At 52.5% G+C, this 24143-nt stretch overlaps 2 protein-coding genes across 11 annotated transcripts in view; both read left to right on the forward strand.

Moving 5' to 3' along the window:
* PLA2G6 (phospholipase A2 group VI) overlaps positions 1-5288 on the forward strand; it is a 52665-nt gene extending 47377 nt beyond the window's left edge. For 9 of the 10 annotated variants that reach the window (XM_060112572.1, XM_060112574.1, XM_060112580.1 and 6 more), the window contains 5 exons: positions 1819-1955; positions 2322-2476; positions 3647-3814; positions 4353-4426; positions 4576-5288. In XM_060112572.1, the coding sequence (XP_059968555.1) occupies positions 1819-1955; positions 2322-2476; positions 3647-3814; positions 4353-4426; positions 4576-4720 (679 nt within the window). In that variant the 3' untranslated portion in view covers positions 4721-5288. Of the gene's footprint in view, positions 1-1818; positions 1956-2321; positions 2477-3646; positions 3815-4352; positions 4427-4532 lie in introns of all 10 variants that reach the window. The other variant, XM_060112575.1, reaches the window with a different exon arrangement.
* Positions 5289-6254: 966 nt separating this feature from the next.
* The window catches only part of BAIAP2L2 (BAR/IMD domain containing adaptor protein 2 like 2), a 28255-nt gene continuing 10366 nt past the window's right edge, over positions 6255-24143 (forward strand). Inside the window, exons 1-7 of the mRNA XM_060112928.1 lie at positions 6255-6305; positions 7400-7475; positions 8192-8278; positions 8762-8823; positions 18078-18149; positions 18373-18489; positions 19333-19479. Of these exons, the coding sequence (XP_059968911.1) occupies positions 6255-6305; positions 7400-7475; positions 8192-8278; positions 8762-8823; positions 18078-18149; positions 18373-18489; positions 19333-19479 (612 nt within the window). The remainder of the gene's footprint in view (positions 6306-7399; positions 7476-8191; positions 8279-8761; positions 8824-18077; positions 18150-18372; positions 18490-19332; positions 19480-24143) is intronic.

The raw sequence follows: 24143 nt of genomic DNA on the forward strand, positions 1-24143 counted from the left end.
TCAGATCTTCTGTGCTTCTTTTTTTGAATTTTTGAATTTTATTTAATTTATTTTTTTATACAGCAGGTTCTTATTAGTCATCAATTTTTTTTTTTTTTTTTTTTTTTTTTGCGGTATGCGGGCCTCTCACTGTTGTGGTCTCTCCCGTTGCGGAGCACAGGCTCCGGACGCGCAGGCTCAGCGGCCATGGCTCACGGGCCCAGCTGCTCCGCGGCATGTGGGATCTTCCCGGACCGGGGCACAAACCCGTGTCTCCTGCATCAGCAGGCGGACTCTCAACCACTGCGCCACCAGGGAAGCCCTAGTCATCAATTTTATACACATCAGTGTATACATGTCAATCCCAATCGCCCAATCTTCTGTGCTTTTAAGATCAAAAAAAATTTTTTTTCCAGCATTTAGCTTTTTGTTCATTGAGAGGTATGTTCAAATAACCTTTCCACAAGATTCTTAGAGGTGGAAAACTAATCTTTTTTTCCCATGCATAGTTTTTGTTCCCTTTTCTTTATATTTTTCATTGTAACAAACACCTTTCTGTGTTAGTCTCAACTCCTTGCTACTGTAATTTGAAGTGGCTGCAAAACATTCCATTGTTTAGGCACTCCCTCCTATTATTTCCATGTAGAGCATTCACTTTTCACTGTAATAAATTACACTGCATGAATAGCCTTAAACAAAAAGCTTTCATTGTAACCAAGATTATTACTTTAGGCTGGATTTTCCAAAACGGAATTCCCAGATCAAAGAGCCAGGACAGGTCTTCCCTGGTAGCAGAGTGGTTAAGAATCTGCCTGCCAGTGCAGGGGACACGGGTTCGAGCCCTGGTCCAGGAAGATCGCACATGCCGCAGAGCAGCTGGGCCTGTGCACCACAACTACTGAGCCTGCGCTCTAGAGCCTGCAAGCCACAACTACTGAACCCATGTGCCACAACTGCTGAAGCCCGCGTGCGTCTAGAGCCCATGCTCCGCAACAAGAGAAGCCACCACCATGAGAAGCCTGCGCACCGCAAGGAAGAGTAGCCCCCACTTGCCGCAACTAGAGAAAGCCCTCATGCAGCAATGAAGATCCAACACAGCCAAAAATAAATAAAGAAAATAAATTAAAAAAAAAAGAGCCAGGACATTTGTAAGGGTCTGAATACATATTGGTTTCCAAGGGGGCTGTGTCAGTCTACACTCCCCTCAGTATTTAAGGATGTCTGAGTCTCTTGAGAGAGTTAGGAGTCTTCTTTAATAGGTTGTAGACTCACATGGTAGAACACTGATTAGGTACCAGAGATGACATGCTGAAAAGTCTCCCCCGACTCCTGTCCTGGATCTGCAGCCCCCAAGCAGTCCCCTGTCCCAGAGGCAGCTCACTGCACATGGGTCCTTCCAGAGTTACCCTCTGACCAAGCAGATAGATATAGTCTTTTGGGTTTTGTTTTTAAATAAATGGTGGCATATTACACACACTGTCCTGAACCTTGCTTTTTCCACTTAAATATAAATCTTGGCACTCACCATCCATCAGTACCTGAAGCAATACCTCAGCCGTTCTCCAGCGACTCAGACCCCACTGCACAGAGGAGCCGTGGAGCATGAACCATCCCACTGGTGGACATTTAGTTTCCAGTCGTTTGCTTTAATGCCATTAATAGCCTAGTGTGTGCCCATCTCCCCGCACATGTGGGAGTGTCTTAGGATGGGTTCCCAGAAGTAGGAATGCTGAGTTTAAGAATTAGTGCATCGGCAGTTTGGACAAAAATTGCCAAAGGTGGATTGTCAAGGGCGGATTGGTCAGTGGCTTCAGTGTCCTGCACCTTATTTCTCTCCAGGGTGATGCTGACCGGGACACTGTCCGACCGGCAGCCGGCTGAACTCCACCTCTTCCGGAATTATGAGGCTCCAGAGTGTGTACGGGAGCCTCATGTCGGCCAGAACGTTAACCTAAAGCCTCCAACTCAACCCTCAGGTTAAAACCATGTTTGATGCATCTGTGGGAAGTGATTGGCCCGAGAGGCTGCAGGTTGGTGGATGGGAGTCGCAAGCTTGCTGCCAGGCACCCCCAGCCCACCACCATCCCACCCACTGCCCTGGTCTTCCCTCCCAAGGGTATCAGCTGAGGGCTGGCAGAGCCAGGGAGCCATCAGGCAGGCTGCACCCTGCCTTCCACCAGGATGGCGGGGCCAGACAGCATGGCCTGTCGGTCCTGCTTCTGAAGAGTCCCCAACCTCACCCTCTTCCCACAGTGCCACGTGTACACATACACACACACACACCCTTAGATCTGAAACACACATCTCTTGTGCCACTGGACCCCCTCCTCCCCCACCCCCAGAGCAGCTGGTGTGGCGGGCAGCCCGGAGCAGTGGGGCAGCCCCCACCTACTTCCGGCCCAACGGGCGCTTCCTGGATGGCGGGCTGCTGGCCAACAACCCCACGCTGGACGCCATGACGGAAATCCATGAGTACAACCAGGACTTGATCCGCAAGGTGAGAGCCACCTCGGGTTGGAGGGGCTGGACGTGACCGCCCACAGCGGCCTCTCCTGTTTCTGCAAACCTTGACTGTACTCTGGGCTGACTCCTGGGAGAGCAAATGGCTTTTCTTCATGCGTTCATTCATTTGTGCACTTAACAGCAATTTTATGTCACACTCGAACGTGCCTGATTGGTGGTGTCTGCCCAAAGCACTGTGCTAAGAGGGATTCTGAGGCCCAATCCGGACTAGGTGGTGAAGGGTGTTATAATCAGTTAACAGCATCTGCTGTTTGTGGGGAGGACAGCATGCATACCAGTATGTGCCAGTTTACAGGCCTAGCCACGCTGCCCGGCCTGGAGACACACGCTTGCCCTTGGGGAGCTCATATTTAGGGGAGACAGTCCATAAACAAGAACACATCCATCCGAGTGTTTTAGGTTCTGTGACAGAGAACTGTGCAGGGGCCTAGGAGCATCACCCCTGCTGAGAGACATGAGGGCTCAGAAAGGGCTCACAGAGGAGGGGAGCCCATGCTGAGGCCTTTGGGGATGGGGCAGTGCAGAGTCAGTGATCCAGAGGAAGAGAAGCGGCCCTCAGCCCGAGGAGCTTAGTGCAGAGGTGGGCAAGGCCCACTCAGGTTAGGAGAAGCAGTGTGGTGCAGGGGCCTCTGGGTCTGGGGCCTGTCTCTGCCCATGCTTCACTTCAACCGCTGTCCAGGGCTATTGATAGTACCTGCCTGGGGACTGTCAGTGAGGCTTCCGTGGCCTCTTATCTGTGAAGCCTTTAGAACAGCACCTGACCTTGAGTGTGCCCCATCCTTGTTGGCTGTAGTTGTCACTGAGGTCATCACCAAGCCCCTGATGAAGCTGCAGGCGGCAGGGAGGTGGGCGCCCTCTAGGGGCCAGATGTGGAAGGGCAGGCTTCCTGGAGGAAGAGGGAATCAGTGAGAGACTGGGGGATGGGGAAGGGTTCTCAAACATCACCCGTCTGAGTGCATGGGGAGCCTGGGTAGGTGGGTTGCCGAGGTCGCCCAGAAGATTGGCAGGAGAACGTGTTCCGAAGCAAAGGAGAGGCAGCACAGGCTGTGACTCCTCCTCACAATCCCCCGGGGAGCCTCTCTCTTACCCCTGGGTGCCCCCGATCTGTGGGGCAGGCCGCCTCTGACCTGTCCTGTCCCAACAGGGTCAGGGCAACAAGGTGAAGAAACTCTCCGTTGTCGTCTCCTTGGGGACAGGGAGGTCCCCGCAGGTGCCCGTGACCTGTGTGGACGTCTTCCGTCCCAGCAACCCCTGGGAACTGGCCAAGACTGTTTTTGGGGCCAAGGAACTGAGCAAGATGGTGGTGGACTGTGTGAGTATGGACCCCTCCCCAGGCCCACTTCCCTCGGGATCTCAGCCCCAGGATGAGGCTTCCCGGGGGACCCTGGGTGTCATGGGGATGGCAGGGCTCTGTTGATCCTCCTCAGCCAGCTCAGGGCAGGGGGGGTTCCCCTTCCCCTATATACAGTGTCTCAATGCTGGCAGGGACCTTCGGTGACCACCTCCAGTGGGATTTTCAAGCATTTTTTAGCTGTGGATTTCTTCCTTTAAACACAGCCCATGTGGAAGCCCAGAATGTCAGATGGACAAAAGCTAAGGGGGCAGGGAGGTGGAGGCCTGTCCACTCAGCCCCTCCATGCTCACTGACCCTGAACGCTGCCGAGCCACCTGTCAAGGCCACAGACCGTGCCCCTCTGCATAGCTGGGACAGTCACTGCAGCCCAGAAAGGGGGATCTGCCCCAAGTCACTCTGCTGTTAGGGCGCTAAGCCAACCTGGAACCTGGGGACCCCAGGCAGGGGCTGTGTGTGTGGTGTGTGCTGGATGCTCACAGAGGCTTCTTCTTACCAGTGCACGGATCCGGATGGGCGGCCCGTGGACCGGGCCCGGGCCTGGTGCGAGATGGTTGGCATCCAGTACTTCAGGTGAGGGCTCTGCTGGCCCCAGTCCCCAGCCTGGACTTTCCCTTTCCCCAAGGAGCTGCTCTGTGTCCCGAGTCCGCCCCAGTCCTAGCTCTCATCCCCTACCCAGGCCAAGTGTCCTGGGGGTGACCGCTCCTCCTTGACCCGGACAGACTGAATCCCCAGCTGGGGACAGACATCATGCTGGACGAGGTCAGTGACACGGTGCTGGTCAACGCCCTCTGGGAGACTGAGGTCTACATCTACGAGCACCGGGAGCAGTTCCAGAAGCTCATCCAGCTGCTGCTCTCACCGTGAGGCCGCCGGGCCCCCAACGATCCCCACCCCACCCCGCCCACCCAGGCCCAGCTGGGAGGCTGGGCAGAGCCAGGCCCAGGCGGCTCTGTGTCCACAGACCCGGCCTAGCGGGGCACCGGGCTTCCTGCCTAGGGCTGGTCCTCAGGCCTCTCTCCCCCTCTGTCCCCGCCTGCTGGCACTTTGTGTCCTTCCAGCTTAGAAAGCCTCAAGCCTCACTCAGGCTGCTCCCTGACCCCCAGGGTAGCTCGAACACTAAGGCCTCCCAGAGGGCCCCAGGTTCTTCCCGGGCCCCTGGAGCTACAGAGACCCCTTCTACCCTCTGCCCTCTCCGCTGGGGGTGGAGCCAGAGAAACGGGCCATCACCACCCCATCGGGAGGGGAAACCTAGGAGTGGGGCGTCCCATTCGACTTTGCCCCTCCACACACCCCAGCCACCCACCCACGAGCCCTCCTCAGCTCTCAAAGTCACTCCTGGGACTTCAGTTATTCTTCCCGACAGAAAGTGGTTTATGACTGGAGAGGGGCTCCAGGGACTACCCCAAACTGTGAAATAAATGGTTGAATTCTGGTTTGCCTGTGTTGTGTGCACTGTGGCGTGAGTGCCCCCCACCCGCCAGCCCCCCTCAGCCTTGACCTTCAGCCTTGGCTGTCACCTGCCTGTGCCCACGCAGACGGATGGAAGCTCTGGTTACCAGGCTCCGCGAGCCAGGGACACCTCTTCTCTTTAGGTCTCTCCAAATCAGGGCCTGAGGGTGTGCAGAGGCGGCCGTCAGGCCTGCCTGCCCCACGGTGGAGGGCGAGGGAGAGCCCCACTTGCCAGAGGAGGGGATGAGACCCAGAGAGGGCAGGGTGCTCGGGCACCGTCACACAGCAAGTGACCAGGGCCAAAGCGTGCCCGCAGGCCTGTGCGACTCCATGGTTTGTGCTGTCACGTCTCTGGGCGGGTGGCAGCGGGCGTAGGAGCCTCAGCCCCTGGGCTGCAGGTCTGAGGGGCTCAGGGTAGAGAGGGGGCCTGAGAACAGTGACGAGCCATGGGTGCCTTCCGCCTGCAGGGACGGACTTCCAGGGAGGGTCCGGGGGTGGTCACTGCACAGCTCGAGCCCAATAGGGTGGGCACTGCCCAGTGTAGGCAGGTGGGAGGGCGGGGGTCCCTCAGAGCTAGGGGTCCCTGCTGGCCTGGGAAAGGCTCTTCCTTGAAGAGGAGGTGACCCGGGAGAGTGGCCATCCACGCGTGCCCACCAGTCCGCGGTTCAGAGGGGTAAATAATTGAAGCGCAGGTCACACGAACCCGCCCGCGTCACAGAATGCCTTCCCCGCCGGGTCTGGTTACGCCCCAGATCGCATTCTGACATCCCTGGCTGGTGAATAATTAAGCTGCCACCTCCTCCTTGGCCAGCCCTCCATCTCCAGGTCCCACTCTGAAGCCTCCTTCACAGCCTGCTGAGCAGTGGGCATTGGAGGGTACCGACCCCCAGTGCTCCCAGCCTTGCTAGTGCCACCAGCCTTCTACTCAGTGCCCGGGTGCACCCACTCCATGGCCCCCGAGATGGACCAGTTCTACAGGTCCACCATGGCCATCTACAAGGTGAGTGTGTGCGTGGCCCAGGCCCCGGCTGCCGCCCCCGCTCCCAGGGCTCGAAGGTCGGCCAGCTCTGGAGGACAGAGAGTGAGCATAGCAGCAGTTTGTTCCAGGAAAGAAGGCCCAGAACCAGGCTGAGCTGAGCAGTGGGCATGGGGGTGGGCATCCCTGGGGGCAGTCGGCCACTCCAGCCCCAACCTGAGGCTCCCAGAGCACGGGTTCATCCAGTGAGTGACAGGACTGCTGAGACAGACTCCCAAACACTGGATGAAGCAGGACAGGGCCCAGGGTGGCCTTAGCTGGGAGCAGGGGCCCTGCCCGAAGAGCCACCTGGCCACCCCAGGGTAGGGGAGTCTCTCTTTGTCTCTTTCTCTCTGTGTCTCCCTGTCTCTGTCTGGTTTCTGAGCCGCTCACTCAAACTTTCTACTCGACTCCGGGGGGTTGCTGCAGTCTCCATAGACATTTACTGAGCACCTCCTGTGTGCAGGACGCTTTCAACATGTAAACCTCACAACACCCTATCTTTGGGGTAGAAAATAATCGCCCCATTTGATAGATAAGAAAAGTGAGGCCAGAGAGGCCAAACAGCTAGTTCAAAGTCACCAAGGGAAGAAGAGGGGCTGCTGAGATTTGAATCAAGACCCAAGTCTAAGTCCTCTACCCAGAGTGCTCTCCAGCTGGCCATGGCCTGCAGCGGCCCAAGGGACCCGGCCACAGTCTTGCTCCCCAGGGGCTCTTCTTTGAGCAGGGCAAGGTCTGCCCTTGCCCCTGAGGTGGCTGAACTCAAGGCAGCGTTGAGCCACGCCCAGTTGGGCGCTGTGACAGACCACAGGCTTCAGCCAGTGGGAGGAGAACCTTCCAGGTGCAAGTTCCCTCTGGGCAGGTGGTGATCTGGAGCCGGCCAAGGGGACCCCGGTCTGGATCCTGGCCTCTGAGGTCCTTGCAGCCGAGAGCCAGAATTCTGGGTGACTCCAAGTTTCTAGGTGGGCTCCCACGAGTCAGGCTTCTCACTGGGGTTGGGGGTGCCCTGATCCTGAGGCCCATCATTCAGTCTTCCTCTCCCCATCTCCACCCTCCCTCTCATCACCCTTGGACTCCAGAGCATCATGGAGCAGTTCAACCCCGCCCTGGAGAACCTGGTGTACCTGGGGAACAACTACCTCCGGGCCTTCCACGGTGAGTGCCCGGCCCTGCAGGCTCTCAAAACCCCAATGACACACACTTCTCTATGTCACCCTGATGCTGCCACTGAGCCCACTCCCATACCCAGGCCACCTCTGCACCCCCAGCCTGGCACCCCGACCAGCCCCCCTTCCAGCCACCTACAACCAGACCTCACCACTCGCTCAGCGCCTGTGCAAACAGCTCCCATCTCCCCCATTTCCCAGCAACTGCCCCACCCCCAGAGCTAATCAGCAGAGGGTTGTGAGCCACCTGCCGGCTGGACAAGCCAGGGACACACCCAGAGCTGAGTGTCACCCAATCCCTCCCCGCCCTTTAGGACTTCAGAGTCCTCACAGCAGTGACCTGAGCCCATGCCACCCCCAGCCCCACTTTGTGCCTCACGACACACAGATGCCCGCACCCCGCCCCCTCCCAGACAGACACAGGCCGAGGCCCTGTGCTGGGGGCAGCTGCCCTGTGCCCTGCCGCGCAGGGAGAGCCCATCCCCCGCTTTTTCACCCCCTCCTCCTCCACCCCCCCCCTCCTCTGGCCAATGTCACCTCTCCACACACGCCGCCCGGGGCACCCCGTCCCTCTCACACACACCTACGCCAGAGCCCGAGGCATCCCCTCCACACTCTCTCCTGCCACAAGGAGAGGCCTCCAGAAGTGGGGAGGGGCACATGGAGGAGGGGTCTGGGGCTGGACGCATCCCTCTCTCCACACAGCTCTGTCTGAGGCGGCAGAAGTGTACTTCAACGCCATCCAGAAGATCGGGGAGCAGGCCCTGCAGAGTTCCACCTCACAGATTCTGGGTGAGGCACGCCTCTTCCCCCCCATCTCCCCCACTCGTCTTCTTAGGCCTGGGGGACAATCCTCCTAGCCCCCTCCCCCTCCCCTGGCCTCCTCCTGTGTTCCAGGCTCCGGGCCCCCCTATGCCTGCCTCCCTGGTGCCTCCCCTCAGGTCCGGGACCGGCCTTGCCTCCATTCTCAGGTCCCAGAGAGGTTTCCTTTTACAGTCTGGCCCTTCCAGGAAGTCCCCCCCAAAGACACAGGTCTTGCAGCCCAAGGCCCAGAGCCCAGACTCTTGTTCTGGAGCCAGGGCCCCTCCCCTCCCCTCCCTGTAGGACTTTGCCAGGGCTGGGACAGGTGCTGCCAGAGGCGCTGAGTCATATGGGGAATCCCTGGACTTTGGTCCCCAAATCCAGCCTTGGGCAGGCCCTTCTGACAGCTTCCGGTGGGAGGAGGGCGGGCAGGGTAGGTCCCCGCACTGAAGCTGCTGCTCTCCGTGCCTCCAGGTGAGATCTTGGTGCAGATGTCCGACACCCAGCGGCACTTGAACTCTGACCTGGAGGTGGTGGTGAGTCCCAGACCCCACAGCCTGGAGGGGTCACGTGGGAGAGTGGGCTGCGTTCTATGGGGGACGAGGGCCTCCACACCCTTCCTCAGAGAGGACTTTGGTGACACGACAACAGCGGCTGCCCTTTTGGGCACCTGCCAGGGCCCGGCTCTGCTGGGCACATTTACCTGCACATCTCGGTCAAGCTCCAGCAACCTGGGAGGCAGGTGCCGTTTCTATCTCCATTTGACAGAGGAGGAAACTGAGTCTCAGGGATCTAGCCACTTGCCCAAGATTCCAGAGTGAGTGGAGGAGCCAGGAAGCGAAAGGACCGTCACCCACGTGCAGCAGGCCCTGCCCCTACCTGCCTCCCCAGGGAGCAGCCAGTGATCTGACCTTACACACCTAGGAGAAAACCCTTCCATGGCCCTGCCACCTGCAGAACTAAGCCCAGCCCCTCGGTAAGGGGTTCCAGGTCCTGCTGAGCCAGCAGCCTCCCTGGCACCCCCAGTCACAGCCCAGCCAGCCGGAAGAGCTGCCCTCTGCAGACACGCCTGGCGTCCCCACCGTGGGCTGCTGTCACGCTGTTCTCTCAGCCTAGGACCCACCCACCCCCACCCCCACCCCTGCTGGCCCGCACAGTCACCCCCTCCTCCAGGAAGCCTCCCCTGACTCCTGGGCAAGTTCAGTCTCTCCTCCCTCTGGACTTCAACAGATGCTTCTATCCATTCTTAGCAAGTAGTGGTGAAGAAAACCAGCTCTGCAGCCAGAGCACCTGGGTTCAAAGCCCAGCTCCACCAGTTACTGGCCTTGTGACTTGGGACAAGCTACTTAACCCCTATGCCTCAGTTTATCTGTGAAATGGAGATAATCATAATAACTGCCTTGCAGGGTTCTTGTGAGCGTTAATTGTGTTAATAAGTATAAACTATTGACCTTGGCACCTGTAGCCTTCTATGTACCTTAGCTATGATCATTAGAAGCAGAATTTACCCCCGTCTCTATCCCTGCCAAGACTGAAAGCTGTGCCAGGGCTGGGACGCGGTCTTCTCTGTAACTCCAGGGCCTGGGACAGGGACCTGGCACCAAGCAGGGCTTCACTGACTGGGAAGGAAAGAATAAGCTTTGAAAAGGGAGCGGGGCTGGGCCAGAGGGAGAGGAGAAGAGAGGGCCTTCCAGAGGTTGCCGTGGGCTGAGCATGTGCAGAGCGTGGCATCGGGCAGAAGAGAGCCAGGGATGGGAGGCAGGCAGAGAGGGAAAGGTGGGCGGGGCTGGGCGTGAGGAACCTTGGAAAGTTTGGAAGGAAATTTCAACTAATCGTGGAAGTGCACGGTTCTCAAACGTGTGTGTGGGAAACCACTGGAGGTCTGGATAATCTTTGGGGACACCATAAAACACTCATCAGTTTGGTAACCATGTTGAAATGGGGAACAAGTTCACCAGCAGAAAACGTGCATCCACTACACTCGATAAAACCAGGACCCTGGGTCCCTCTCCTAGGCACTTTGAGGCTTAGCGCTAAGCCCGTGCCACCTCCTGGGGCTTGGGCGGGGAGTTACAGAGCACGGGTCACGCTGGCAGCCTGCAACTTCCTGTCCTTGTGTTTGATGGCTCTCCATGTCACCTGTGGCACACCTGGGCTGGACGCGGACAAGTGTCACCCAGGCCTGCTGTGTAAGGAGAGCTGCCCTCTTTGGGTACCAGTGTCTTGGCTGTGACAACAGGGCAGGGCCCTTGGCCAGAGCCATACTGGGCTGAACACACCAGAGGCCACCTCCCCCTTGGGCTCATTCATTCGACAACTATTTACTGCCCTGTGCCAGGTACTGCTATGGGCACTGGGGATACAGCAGACAAAACCCCCTGCTCTCCCCAAGGGGGAACCAGACAAAACCCAGGACAAGTAAGTGAGTACAGATGTGATGGGTTAGGTGCAAAATAAGCTATGGAGAAAAATAGACCAGGGAAGGGGGGTAGAAAGTATTGGAGGGATGCAATTTTTAACCGATGCTCAAGGTGAACAGCACTAGAAAGGTGACATTGAGAAGAGGCCTGATGGAGGTGGGGAGTGAGTGGGAGACACCTGCAGGAAGAGTGTTCTGGGCAGAGGGATCAGCACATGGGAAGGCTTGAGGAGGCCCACGTGGCCGGAGTGGAGGCAGCGAAGGCCAGTGTGGAGATGACCAGCCGCTAAAGGGGCCGGGCCTTGAGGGCATTGTCGGAACTCCGGCCATGCCTCTGAGTGTATAGAGCAAAGGAATGACAGGATCTGACTCAAGTTTGGTTTTCAAAAACCAAATCTTTTTTACTGTAAACTAAAATACAGGCACAGAAAGTGTCACTGAACAAATTCGAACTTAATGAATCATTATAAGGCAAACCACCTTTGAAACTCCCACCCGGGTCAGGAACTTTGCCAGCCTTTCCTGGAGCCCTTCTACATGCCCCCATCAAATCACAGACCCCCTCTTCCTCCAAATGTGACCACTGGTCCGACACTGCCTTGTGTTTCTTCGTAATTGATCACCCAATTGTATGTCCCTGGATGCTAGAATTTGTCTTGCTCTCTCTTTTTTTAAATATGTCTTTGAGTCTCTTTTAATCTACTGGCTCCCCCTCCATCCCTTTCTTTTCCTTACCATTTATCTGTTGAAGGGCCTGGGACCTTTTGACCTGTTGGTTTTCCAAACACTCCTCATGCAGCTCAGCTTGTTCCTCTGTCCTCTGGACCCAGAAGCTTGATCAGACTCAGGTTCCATCTGTTTGGCAAGACTAGAGTGGGTGCTGGCTTCTTCCATCAGGAGGCATGTGGCTCCTGCCACCTTGTGACAATAACAACAATGGAGGCTGTGTGTCCACACCCACTCATACGTGGGAGTTACAAGATGCTGCTATTCTGCTGCTCTTTCACTTATGAACTGGAATATTTCTCTAAAGAGACGTTTCTTCTTATGTGCTATTTTTTACCCAGTGGCATGCTTCTTATGGGAAAGACAGGATAAAGGCTTATTCCCGCCTTGTCAGCTTTCAAGCTCATGTATTTGGGGCTTCCCTGGTGGCGTAGTGGTTGAGAGTCCGCCTGCCAATGCAGGGGACATGGGTTCGCGCCCCGGTCTGGGAAGATCCCACATGCCGTGGAGCGGCTGGGCCCGTGAGCCATGGCCGCTGAGCCTGCGTGTCCGGAGCCTGTGCTCCACAGCGGGAGAGGCCACAACAGTGAGAGGCCCGCGTACCGCCAAAAAAAAAAAAAAAAAAAGATCATGAATTTGCTCCCTGTCATCCTCTGAAGGTGACCGGTTAGCTTTATTTTTTTACTAGTACCATCATTATAATATTTTTTAGTATCTAGTCAGTATCATAGATCTAAACATATCTGTTGTGTTTTACTCCTTTGCAATCATTATTTCACTGAAGTTGAAAATGTCCCCGCTCTGACCAGCAGAAGCCTCTTCAGTCTGGCACACGAGTCCTTTGGCGTAACTCTCATGGTTTGGACAGTCTCCTTGCTATCCAGCCTGACAAGATGTTCTGCCCACATCTGGTACTTTGCTGCTCTACACATAGAATCAGCCATCTCCCCATGAAGCCCTGTTTTTACTTTTTGCTTTTGGTGGAAAGTGGTATTTCAAGACCATAATCTGGGCACTAGGGGTGTCCATTGGGTTGATCGTTGCTCCTAGCCTTTTTCAGTGGCCAGTGCTATACAGACATACGTACATACATATGTGCATATAATAGATATGCTACATATGCCTAGATACATAGATATATGCCTAGATACATACATATATACGTAGATACATACACACATGGATACATACAAACATTTGTACAAACATATATATACACATACATACGTGACAGTACATATAGTTAAAGATAGAACACTTCATAAATTCATACTGATCTTCCAATTCAGATTCAGCACTAGATTTTTTTTTTTTTTTTTTTTTTTTTTGCGGTATGCGGGCCTCTCACTGTTGTGGCCTCTCCCGTTGCGGAGCACAGGCTCCGGATGCGCAGGCTCAGCGGCCATGGCTCACGGGCCCAGCCGCTCCGCGGCATATGGGATCCTCCCAGACCGGGGCACGAACCCGTATCCCCTGCATCGGCAGGCGGACTCTCAACCACTGCGCCACCAGGGAGGCCCAGCACTAGATTTTTACTTAACCTCTTCCCTATTCCACCAGTATCTCTTTTGTTCCACATCAAGAATCCTGATTCTTGGGAATTCCCTGGTGGTCCAATGGTTAAGACTCCATGCTTTCACTGACAAGGGTGCGGGTTCAATCCTGGTCAGGGAACTAAGATCGTGCAAGCCGTGCGGTGAAGCCCACCCGCCCCCCCAAAAAAGTCCTAGGCTTCCCTGGTGGCGCAATGGTTGAGAGTCCGCCTGCCGATGCAGGGGACATGGGTTCATGCCCTGGTCCGGGAAGATCCCACATGCCACGGAGCGGCTGGGCCCGTGAGCCATGGCCGCTGAGCCTGCGTGTCTGGAGCCTGTGTTCCTCAACAGGAGAGGCCACAACGGTGAGAGGCCCACGTACCGCCAAAAAAAAAAGAATATCCCATAGTTACTGTTTGCTTTATCTCATGTTACATATACACAACAGTCTCTGAATAATGATAGTAATTCTACCACCACCAATATGGTTTCTGAAAGCTGTTAAAATCTGTTTTACATTTGCTCTCCCCAGCCTCTCCCCCCTTTCAAAATACAGGCGTGCTTTGGAGATATTGTGCGTTCTGTTCCAGACCACCACAAAAAAGCAAATATCACAATAAAGAGAGTCACACAAATTTTTTGGTTTCTCTGTGCATATAAGTTATGTTTACACTACACTGTAGTCTATTAAGTGTACAATAACATTATGTCAAAAAAAACAATGTTCATACCTTAATTTAAAAGTACTTTATTGCCAGAAAATGCTAACCATCATATAAGCCTTCAGCAAGTCGTAATGTTTTGCAATAGTAACATCAAAGATCACTGATCACAGATCACCATAACAGATTATGACAATAATAAAAAAAGGCTGAGCTACTGTGAGAATTACTAAAATGTGACACAGACACAAAGTAAGCAAATGCTGTTGGAAAAATGGCACCGATAGACTTGCTCGACGTAAAGTTGCCACAAATCTTCAATGTGTGAAAAACGCGGTACCTGCAGCTGCGCTTTGTCTACACTGTCAGGACCCAGAGCTGCTGCACCTTGCTTGCTCCCCTTTCACCCTCATTGATCTTTGTTTACAAGTAACTACATATTTAATGTTCACCTCAAACCGCATGTCCATGTCTTTCTCATCATTTTGGCCTTGTTCTGATTGTCCCCCCAGGAAGGGCTCCTGTGAACAATGTTCTCTGAGTTCTGACACCAAGATAACAGCTTGTTCTCCTTATACCTGAAAGTCAGATTTGCTGGATATAAAATTCTTGGCTCACATTTCATTCCTTCCTCCCTCCCTTCCTTCCTTCCTTCTTTCTTTCTTTTTCTTTCTTTTTCTTTCATCTTGAATGTTGCTGTTGAAAAGTCTGATAATCTATTTCTTCCATTGTAAATCACTTGCTTTTTTTGCCTTAGATGCCCAATTTTTTTCTTTTTCTTACATCTAGTAACTTTTCCAGACTATGTCTTGATATTGGTCAGTCTAGGACAATATTCTTAGCTATGTGGTGTACTCTTTCAATATGTAGTTTGAAATCTTTCTTTTTTTTTAATTTCAGGAAACTTGTCTTGAATTACAAGTTTTAGACTTTTTTTTTGTTCTCTTTCTCTGCGTTTCTTCTTCAGAGACTCTTATTATCTGTGTGTTAGACCTTCATAGCCTATCTTCAATATTTGTCTCTTCCTCTTGGCTGAATGGAGCCCATATTGTCATATGGATGAGACTGGAGTTTGGGGGAGGATCTGGGCTGGGACATACATCTGGGAGGCATCAGCCAGTGGGCTGCATGAGCTCACCAAGGGAGTGGTGTAGATAGAGAAGGGAAGAGGCCCATGGCTGAGCCCCGGAGCAACTCAACCTTCGTGGACCGGGGAGATGAGGGGGACTGAGCAAAGGACAGAGAAGAGGCAGCCGGGGCGTGTGAGGAAAACAAGGAGAGGGTGGTGGGCTGGAAGATGAAGGAGGAACTTGTCTCAGGAGGAGCGAGTGGCCAACTGTGTCCAGTGATAATGAAAGGGCGAGTTGGGTGAGTCCTGAGAATTGATCATGGGGCTTAGTGAGGTGCCGTCTCGGTGATTTTGAGAACAACACTTTTGCTGGCGTGGTGGGGCAGGAGCCTGATGGAGGGTGATCAAGAGCAAATGGGAAGAAAGGCGCTGGGGTCAGCCCCCAGAGACAATTCTTTCAAAGGGATTTTCCTGTATCAAAAGCAAAAGGATTTCTCAAGTTACTGGAATAACTCCATACCTAGAACTTACAGTGCATGTTCTCAGCAGTGGGTCTGCTCTCAGCTTCTGTACTGAGGGGCTCACAGGACCCCACTAATGGAGCGTGTCCCAGGGGGAGGGGAGCAGGGCACGGCAGCCTCTGTTCCGACTTGCTGGGAATTCTTCAGCCTGCCCTGGGTTTGGTGTCTTCCTTGTTTCAGAAGCCACCTGCTAATTATAGGCAGTCCTGTGGTTCCCCCACAGCAAGAGTTCAAAGTTCTCTTCAAGTATCAACATCTTATTAGATCCATTTCTTCGGGAGCTTGACGACTTTCCATTAACCCACTGATGCCTGGGCCCCGTCTGATTGGGGCATCCTGGGTCTGTGTCCTCTATGCTGTTGGCGATCACAGCCAAGCCCTGGTAATGAGAAGAATTACAACCCACCTGTCCTGCTCTAATGCATGTTTCCGTGGTGTGACTTAGTCCCTACGCGACTAGAAGCCAGAGCCGTATCCTATGACATGGAAGGTGGCTTGTTCATAAGTGACATTTCCTAGGCAAGGGGAGGGGAAAGTTAGGAATTAGGAAGAAAGGTAAAGCCCCCAACTTGTCTGCTGCACTGACAGCAATAGCCCTTCAGGCTGCATTTTAAGAACTTTTTTTTTTTTTTTTTTTTTTTTTTTTTTTGTGGTACGCGGGCCTCTCACTGTTGTGGCCTCTCCCATTGCAGAGCACAGGCTCCAGACGCGCAGGCTCAGCGGCCATGGCTCACGGGCCCAGCCGCTCTGCGGCATGTGGGATCTTCCCGGACCGGGGCACGAACCCGTGTCTCCTGCATCGGCAGGCCGACTCTCAACCACTGCGCCACCAGGGAAGCCCTAAGAACATTTTAAAAGAGCTCCTGCACCCAGGCCTCCCTGGGGAGGACAAGCACTCCCAGCCTCCCGGGTCTCTCAGCTGGGGGTGGGTGTCGCAGCCTCCCATTTCCACCATCATGACAGCCCCACCTCCTCCTGCATCACCTCAGCATGCCAGCTCTGCAGTAATTCAGGTGTTGCCGGTGTGTCCATTCTATTGGTTTTGTGCATTTTTAATATTTTCCACGGCCTTAGGCGTGGTTCAAGTTCATCTCTCCAGGTACCATTCACCATCTCTCTTAGTGCTCTGGTTGCCAAGTTGCCTGGGTTTTGAGCATCAGCCCCAATCCTGCATCTTCCATAAGCCCTGTTGTTTATATCGGGCGATTTGGCAGGACGTGGCAGTTTTCAGGAACATATGTCTTGTGTTGGAGCAGAACCTTCAACTGGGAGGTATAGGTCAGGAAGGCTCACGTCCTTACTGCCTGGATCCAGCAGAAAAGGGCCCCCATGGGGCAGAAATAGGGACTCAGAGAGGTTTGTAACACTGATCCCGTGCCACCCCCCCAGAACACACACTGGCAGCCACACTCAGGGGTTTAAGGCCCGGCTAGTCCTGAGGGGGCCACACCAAAGCTCCCTTATAGACCAGTAGTTAGCAAGGTTTCAGAAACATCTGTGGAAGAAAAACTGAGAACTTTTATAATTTACTGGTCTTTCCTGACGACCGGCATTCCTTTTCCTGAGGGACAGAGCTGCCACAGCACAGCTTGGGGACCCCCGTGGCAGGAGGCAGGATCCACCCAGAGTTCTTTTTTGTTTGTTTTTAAAGTCTTTATTGAATTTGTTACAATATTGCTTCTGTTTTATGTTTTGGTTTTTTGGCCGCGAGGCATGTGGGATCTTAGCTCCCCGACCAGGGATCGGACCTGCACGCCCTGCGTTGGAAGGCGAAGTCTTAACGACTGGACCACCAAGGAAGTCCCCCACCGAGGGTTCTTGAGCAGGGACTCCTGAGGGGAAAGGTCAGGCAGACAGAGAAGGCTGAGCAGAGTTGGAAGTGTCCCCAGAGGCGGCAGCAGGATGGGAGATGCTCCTTTTTGCAAAGAGTACAGAAGAAAGGATTTAGGTCTGATGTCCTAACAACACGGAGTGACCCAGGGAGCACTGATGGGGGACACAGGGGAACGTGCCAGCTGACCACCAAGGCCCACAGAATCAAGCTCATTGGGTCCTAGGGCTGGACCTTAGGGACCATCTGGGCAAAACTTTCCCATTACAGATGGGGAAACTGAGGCCCAGGGAGGGGCAGCAACTCATCCAAAGTTACAGGGCAAATTGGAGGCAGAACCAAAACGGCTAGAACAAAGCTTTTCTGAGCCTGAGCCCAATAGCCTTCCTGGTCCTCCTGGTCACCCAGGTGGTCAGCCACCTCCTTCTCACCTGTCACGGGAACCTGCCACCCCAGTGAAGCCCTCAACAGTTGTGAGCTCTTTTGCTGGGCCAGGCCCAGCCCACGGTGCCGGGGACTCAGAGATGGGACAGACCTGGTTCATGCTGCCCATACAAACGGGCTGTGACCAGGGGCCCGGCAAGAAATTCCATCTTATGGCTGGAGGAGCGAACAATGAACAAACAAGTTGTACACATGCCAGAAACAAAATGAGAGAGTGATGGATTCTGCCTGAGGAGTCAGGAGGGCCTCCCAGCAGAGGGGGAAGTGAAGCTGGTATTTGAAGACTGGTAGGAAATTCCAGGCATAATCAAGGCACAGACTGAGACTAAGAACCGGAAGATGTTGACACATTTATGGAGGATGTGTTTCAAGCCAGGGACTGCACTAAATGTTTTGTATGTTTAACCATTTAATCCTCCCTCCAAATAGGTGCTCTTGTTTTACCCATTTCTCTGATGATTGGCAAGGTGCCTGGTGTGTTAGGAACGTAGTGGGCAATGTACTGGAGTGAGCAGTGCAAGGAACTCTGGGGCCTGGGGATGATAGGGCCGCCCTGATCACCCCCACCCTGCACTCCACACAGGTGCAGACATTCCATGGAGACCTGCTGCAGCACATGGAGAAGAACACCAAGCTGGACATGCAGTTCATCAAAGTGAGTCTGGCCACGCATCCTGGCCCCACAGCCCATCACCAGCAGGACCGTCTCTCCCCTTTTGAGGGATGGGCACACTGAGGCCAGCGCTGGGCATTGACTGGCCCCAGGTTATACATGCTCCCAGCTGAGCCCCTGCCCAGGTCCAGTACTCTGGCCCATAAGCCAGGTGCCTTGAGCTCTTTGACACGGGGGTCTCCCTCCTCTCTCCACCCCATCCAAGGACAGCCGCCAGCACTACGAGATGGAGTACCGCCACCGAGCCGCCAACCTGGAGAAGTGCATGTCCCAGCTGTGGCGTATGGAGCGCAAGAGGGACAAGAATGCACGGGAGATGAAGGTGCAGGGGCTGGGGGGCAACACCGGGCTCCGAGGGGACCCCCAACACCCGTTGGCGCTCTCCCACCCAGCACCAGCCCAACCCCAGGAGCGTGTCTTGCCCCACCCTGTGTGGCAAGCATAGCTGGAGAGGTCAGCCAGCCCCTGGCAGGTGGGCATCACTGTCTCAGGGACACCCTCAGAGCCACTCCTTGTCCTGTCACTGCCTGGCCCTCCCCGCATTCCCCTGGCCTCCTTGCCTTCTCCTACTTCATTGAGAAAACCTGAGGCCCTCAGTCACGCTGCTCCTGATCAAGGTAGCAAAGGCAGAATCCACCAGCAGCCCCGCCAGCCTCCCCCGCCCTCCTGCCCCCTGACTAAGGCCAGCCCCTCCTCCCAAGCTCAGGGCCCCATCCTTGGCCTCCGTCTCCAAGACCTCTATCTCCTTTCCTGCCTCCTCTTCTGGCTCCTTTAATAAGCTCATATCTCTCCTCTTTGAAATCTTCGCTCCCAAGTAGGCGGTTATTAATCAATTAATTTGCATTTTCATTAAACCAACTCTCTTAGGCCTCACTTCTGTGCTTGGCCCTGTGCCTGGCACTGGGGACAGAAGGATGGCTCAGACACCAGTCCTACCTGGGAGAAGTGCCCGGGCCAGAGGGCAGGCAGAACCCAGGCTCATGAGGATGAGGATACACATGAGAGGGCAGGCCCAGAAGCGAGGGCAGGCTGGGTGCTCAGGGGAGGCTTCCAGGAGGAGGTGGCTGGTTCAGGAAGGAGAGAGAGGCTTCAGACAGCTGGCACCCGTGGGAGTGGGATGAGGGAGACACCCCCTGCCTCCAGCCAGAATCCCCTTTTCCCCCAGGAGAGCGTGAACCGGCTGCACGCGCAGATGCAGGCCTTCGTGTCTGAGAGTCAGCGGGCAGCTGAACTGGAAGAGAAGCGGCGTTACCGCTTCCTGGCTGAGAAGCACCTGCTGCTTTCCAACACCTTCCTGCAGTTTTTTGGCCGGGTGAGCTGGGGCTGGGGGACAGCTAAATGAAGCCTTCTGGGGGCTGTGCTCTCTGTGAGCTGGCTGCCTGGGAATTCCCCTCCCTTCCTCCCCATTCCCTTCTTTCCTTCCACCCTGGAGATATTTATTTTACTTATTTACTCTCCCCATCTATTTCTTTATTCGCATCACCACATATTCATTCATTTATTGTCATGATTTTTTTAAATTCTCACATTCACTAATAATTCCTGCATTTATTCATTCATGTATGGACCATTTATTTTTTTCAGTCCTGTTTACATACACTCACTATTCACAAAATCATTAACTCATAGGTTTATTCAATTACTGTCTATTAATTTTATCATGGTATTTAAATCTTCTATGGTCTTGCTTTGTCTGATCTTCTAGACCATTGTATTTCTAGTGGATTTTGCTTTCTGCATTTAGCTGCCATGTTGTTTAGTGTGGTGGGGATTATGACTTGACTATTATACCTTCTCTGTAAATATTGCCATTTATGTATATATCTCATAATCCAGTCTGATACTTTTAATTCCACTTTGACATTACTATTGCCCTTCCTACTTTCTCTTTTCTTATCTTTAAGTGTTTTATGTTACAAAGATATAGCTCAGTTTTGACTTTTGACCAGTCTGACAATCTATGTCTTCCAATAGGAGAATTCAGTTCATTCTCGTTTAACCTAACAACTGATATACCTGCTCTATTCTTTCTGGATAACTTGAGTTAACTGTATTTACTTTGTCGTTTCCTCTTTTTCTCCCATTCTTGTTCTTGTCAGTTTGATAAAGTATACATTCCTCTGTCAACTTTAATAATATAATAGCCAGTTATTTTACCAGCAAAAGCAAGTTTATTCAGGAATAGTCAGAGGAACTGCAATTCACGATATGTGAAGTACAGCAGACCACGCGCAAATCCAGAGAACAGGGATTGACAGCTTGTTTTATGGTGGAAAGAGAGGAGTTGGGAGGGGCTGTAATAACCAAAGAGTCCATTGGAGGAAGCTGGGAGTCCAAAGTATGGAGGTTTCTCACTGGTTGGGCTGCTACAGTCTGATTGGCTGGGCTGTCACAGGGGTCGGGGTTGGGGGAGAAGTTTTCTTCTGCTGCTGGATAACAAAGTAGGCAGCAACTTCCTGTGGGAGATGTAGGCTTGCTCCTCTTCCTGCTTGGAATAATTGAGGCTACATAGCAGGGTATGTGAGCTCCCCCTACAGGCCTGCCCCTACCCCAATTTTAGCTGAGATTCATTTAATTTATTTAATTCCACATCCCTCTCCCCTTTATTATTTTGGAAAGCCTATTGTTCTTTTCATCTCTGCTCATGATGACCTCACTCTGTGAACCTCATAATCATATATATTTGTCTATTATGTTTTTCAAAAAATAATGCCGCCCCACACACACACACACACACACTACTTGGTCCTTTGCTCCCCTCACCCCATAAGAGAAGACCTTGAGAAGGATTTTCCTGCCCTCCCTGGTGCTCTAAGATGAGGCTTGTAAAGTCTGTACTCCTCTTCTCATCCTTCCAAACCACCACCTCTTGGTTTTGCCAAGAAACTTCAGGACTTTTAGTTCCAGACCCTCACTAGTCATTTCTTTGCAGCATGGCCCTTCTATCTCAAGAATCTGTACTTAGATTACATGTATTACCATGGCCAGTGCACCACCATCGTCCACTAACATTTCACCACACATAGGATCAGACACAATGCTTACCACTGTTTTCAATCCTTTTCACCTCCCACTGTCTTGAGGTTTCTGTTTTGATTAATTGGCATGGCTGGAGAAATTGCATGAGTATTTTCTGCATATACACTGTTGGAATCCTTGCATCTCTGCAAATGTCTCACTTTTACCCTGCTGGTGAGGGCATATTGGCTGGTTGAAGGAGCTGCAGCCTTTTTTTTCTCATGGTCCAAGATGATTTGCCCCTGTTTTCTAGTGCTCGGTGTTGTAGATGCTAAGTCAAGTGCTGGTCTGTCTCCTTTCCCTTTTAAGTAACAGGCTCTTTCTCTATGGATGCTTGGAGATTTTCTTTGTGTCCTTGCGACTCGGGAACTTGTCCCGCTACCACCTAGATGAGTGCCTGTCGGTGGCCCTTCAGCCTGCAGGCTCAAGTCTTTCTTCAGGTCTGGGGAGCTATTTCCTCTTCTGTTTCTTTAATTATTATCTCTCTGCCGTCATTACCTTTTCTCTTTCTGGAGCTCCAATCATTTGAGCCTCCACATCTGTGACCATCTTCTCCCCCCACTATGTCTATTTCATTTCTTCTTGCTCAGTATTTTGAGATATTTCTCCTCCTTGACCTGCAGGCGACTGATTCTGTTCTCAACAGGACTGTCCTCTCTCTCTCTCTCTTTTTTTTTTTTAACATCTTTATTGGAGTATAATTGCTTTACAATGGTGTGTTAGGTTCTGCTTTATAACAAAGTGAATCAGCTGTACATATACCTATATCCCCATATCTCCTCCCTCTTGCGTCTCCCTCCCACCCTCCCTATCCCACCCCGGACTGTCCTCTCTTTAGTTCATCTGTTCAATTTTAAATCTTAACATCATGCTTTGTCTGGGTAAGAAGGTCTTTGTTTGGCAGTAAGTACCCTTATCAAGTCCTTGTTAAGCTTGTCACTCCCTCCTCTCAGCTGCCGGGGTGGTTTGCTGTGTTCTCCCTGCTGACCACTGGGTCCTCTTAGGTGCCTTGTTTCTTTCCTTTGCCTCCTCATGGTCCTGTTCCCACTCTGGGTTGAGTTGAACTGCAAGGACTCAGGCAGTGGTGCTGGCAAATGGGGTGGGGGACAGGAGAATGGAGCAATCTCTACCCAGTGGGACCCCACTCTGCCCCAGGTCTTCCTTTTGCAAGCATCAGCTGTCACTCAGCCTCTCATGTGGAGAACCACAGCAGACAGGGCTTCTAGGGAAGGTTGTACAGGTTGTGTACTGCACAAGGAAGCCTGGCTGAGAGTAGAGCTATGCTGTGCTCTCCAAGCTGAACATACTGGTTGCAGACTGTGTTTGCCTGAAGAAAGGAGCATCATTACCTTTGCCATCCTCTAAAGAAGCCATCCTCTAAAGAAGATGTGATATATATATATATATATATATATATATATATACACACACACACACACACACAATGGAATATTACTCAGCCATAAAAAATGAAATAATGCCATTTGCAGCAACATGGATGGACCTAGAAATTATTATATTAAGTGAAGTAAGTCAAAGACAAATATCATATGTTCGTTTGTATCATTTTTTAGATTCCACATATATATGTCATATGATATATGATATGATATATGTCATATCATATATGTGGAATCTAAAAAATGATACAAATGAACTTATTTACAAAAGAGAAATAGACTCACAGACATAGAAACAAACTTATGGTTACCAAAGGCGATAGCAAAGGGTGGGGGGAGAGTTAAATTAGGATTTTGGGATTAACATATGCACACTACTATGTATAAAAAAGGTAAACAACAAGGACCTAATGTATAGCACAGGGAACTATACTCAATATCTTGTAATAACCTATAATGGAAAAGAATCTGAAAAAGAATGTATGTGTGTGTGTGTGTGTGTGTGAATCACTTTGCTAACACAACATTGTAAATTAACTATACTTCAATTTTTAAAAATTTATCAAGAAGGGCTTCCCTGGTGGCGCAGCGGTTGACAGTCTGCCTGCCGATGCAGGGGACACGGGTTCGTGCCCCAGTCCGGGAAGATCCCACATGCCGCGGAGCGGCTGGGCCCGTGAGCCATGGCCGCTGAGCCTGCGCGTCCAGAGCCTGTGCTCCGCAACGGGAGAGGCCACAACAGTGAGAGGCCCGCGTACCGCAAAAAAAAAAAAAAAAAAAAAAAATTATCAAGAAAATTTAAAAGAAAAAGAGGCCATTCTCTCACCAAATGTGTACCCACCAGGCTCTGTCCATCCAGACAGAACATCTGTTTCTAAATTACAAAGAAGTACCTTATGGGCTAGCAGCTGCCCAAGTCTATGGATGCCTGGAACTCAGGAAAGCCAGCAGCCCCTCTCAGAGCACACTCAGGAGGGACACTTGATGTTGCCCTACCCAAGTGTCTCTGTGACTGCACTGCTCAGGCCCCTGAGCCCTGTTGCCTGGCCTCTCACTTGCAGATCCTCAGGCCCCTGCCAGCCCACTGGTGGTCAAAGTTCTGTCCTGCCTTCTGTGAAAGTCCAACAGGGGCCAAAGCCTCCCAATCACCCTTCTTGCATGTGGACTTGCCTACCTCCCTGGCCTGGCCCAGCTGTTGACCCCTCTGGGGAGGGGGATGATGGAATCTACAGGAGGGGAGGGGCCAGGGCTGTTGGGAAACCATCCTTCCATCATTCCCTAAAAATCCTTGCATTTTTCCAATGTCATTTGTTCATTCATTCATTTATTCAACACATAGTCTTTGAGCCCAGATGACATATCAGGCTCTGGTTCTATCTGGTATCTGAGAGAGACCCACCCAGCCAGCCAGCCTCTCTTTCCTGGCCACAAACACGGGCTCCTCTGCCCCTCCCCCAGCCTCATTGCTCTTTCTACTACTTCCTATTTCTCTGTAGTCTTATTTAGTTTCTATATCCATTTCTTTGTATTCTTATTCAGTTTCCCAAATACTGTGCCC

Source organism: Mesoplodon densirostris, chromosome 11 (assembly GCF_025265405.1).
Source record: "Mesoplodon densirostris isolate mMesDen1 chromosome 11, mMesDen1 primary haplotype, whole genome shotgun sequence".
Taxonomy (NCBI): Eukaryota; Metazoa; Chordata; class Mammalia; order Artiodactyla; family Ziphiidae; genus Mesoplodon; species Mesoplodon densirostris.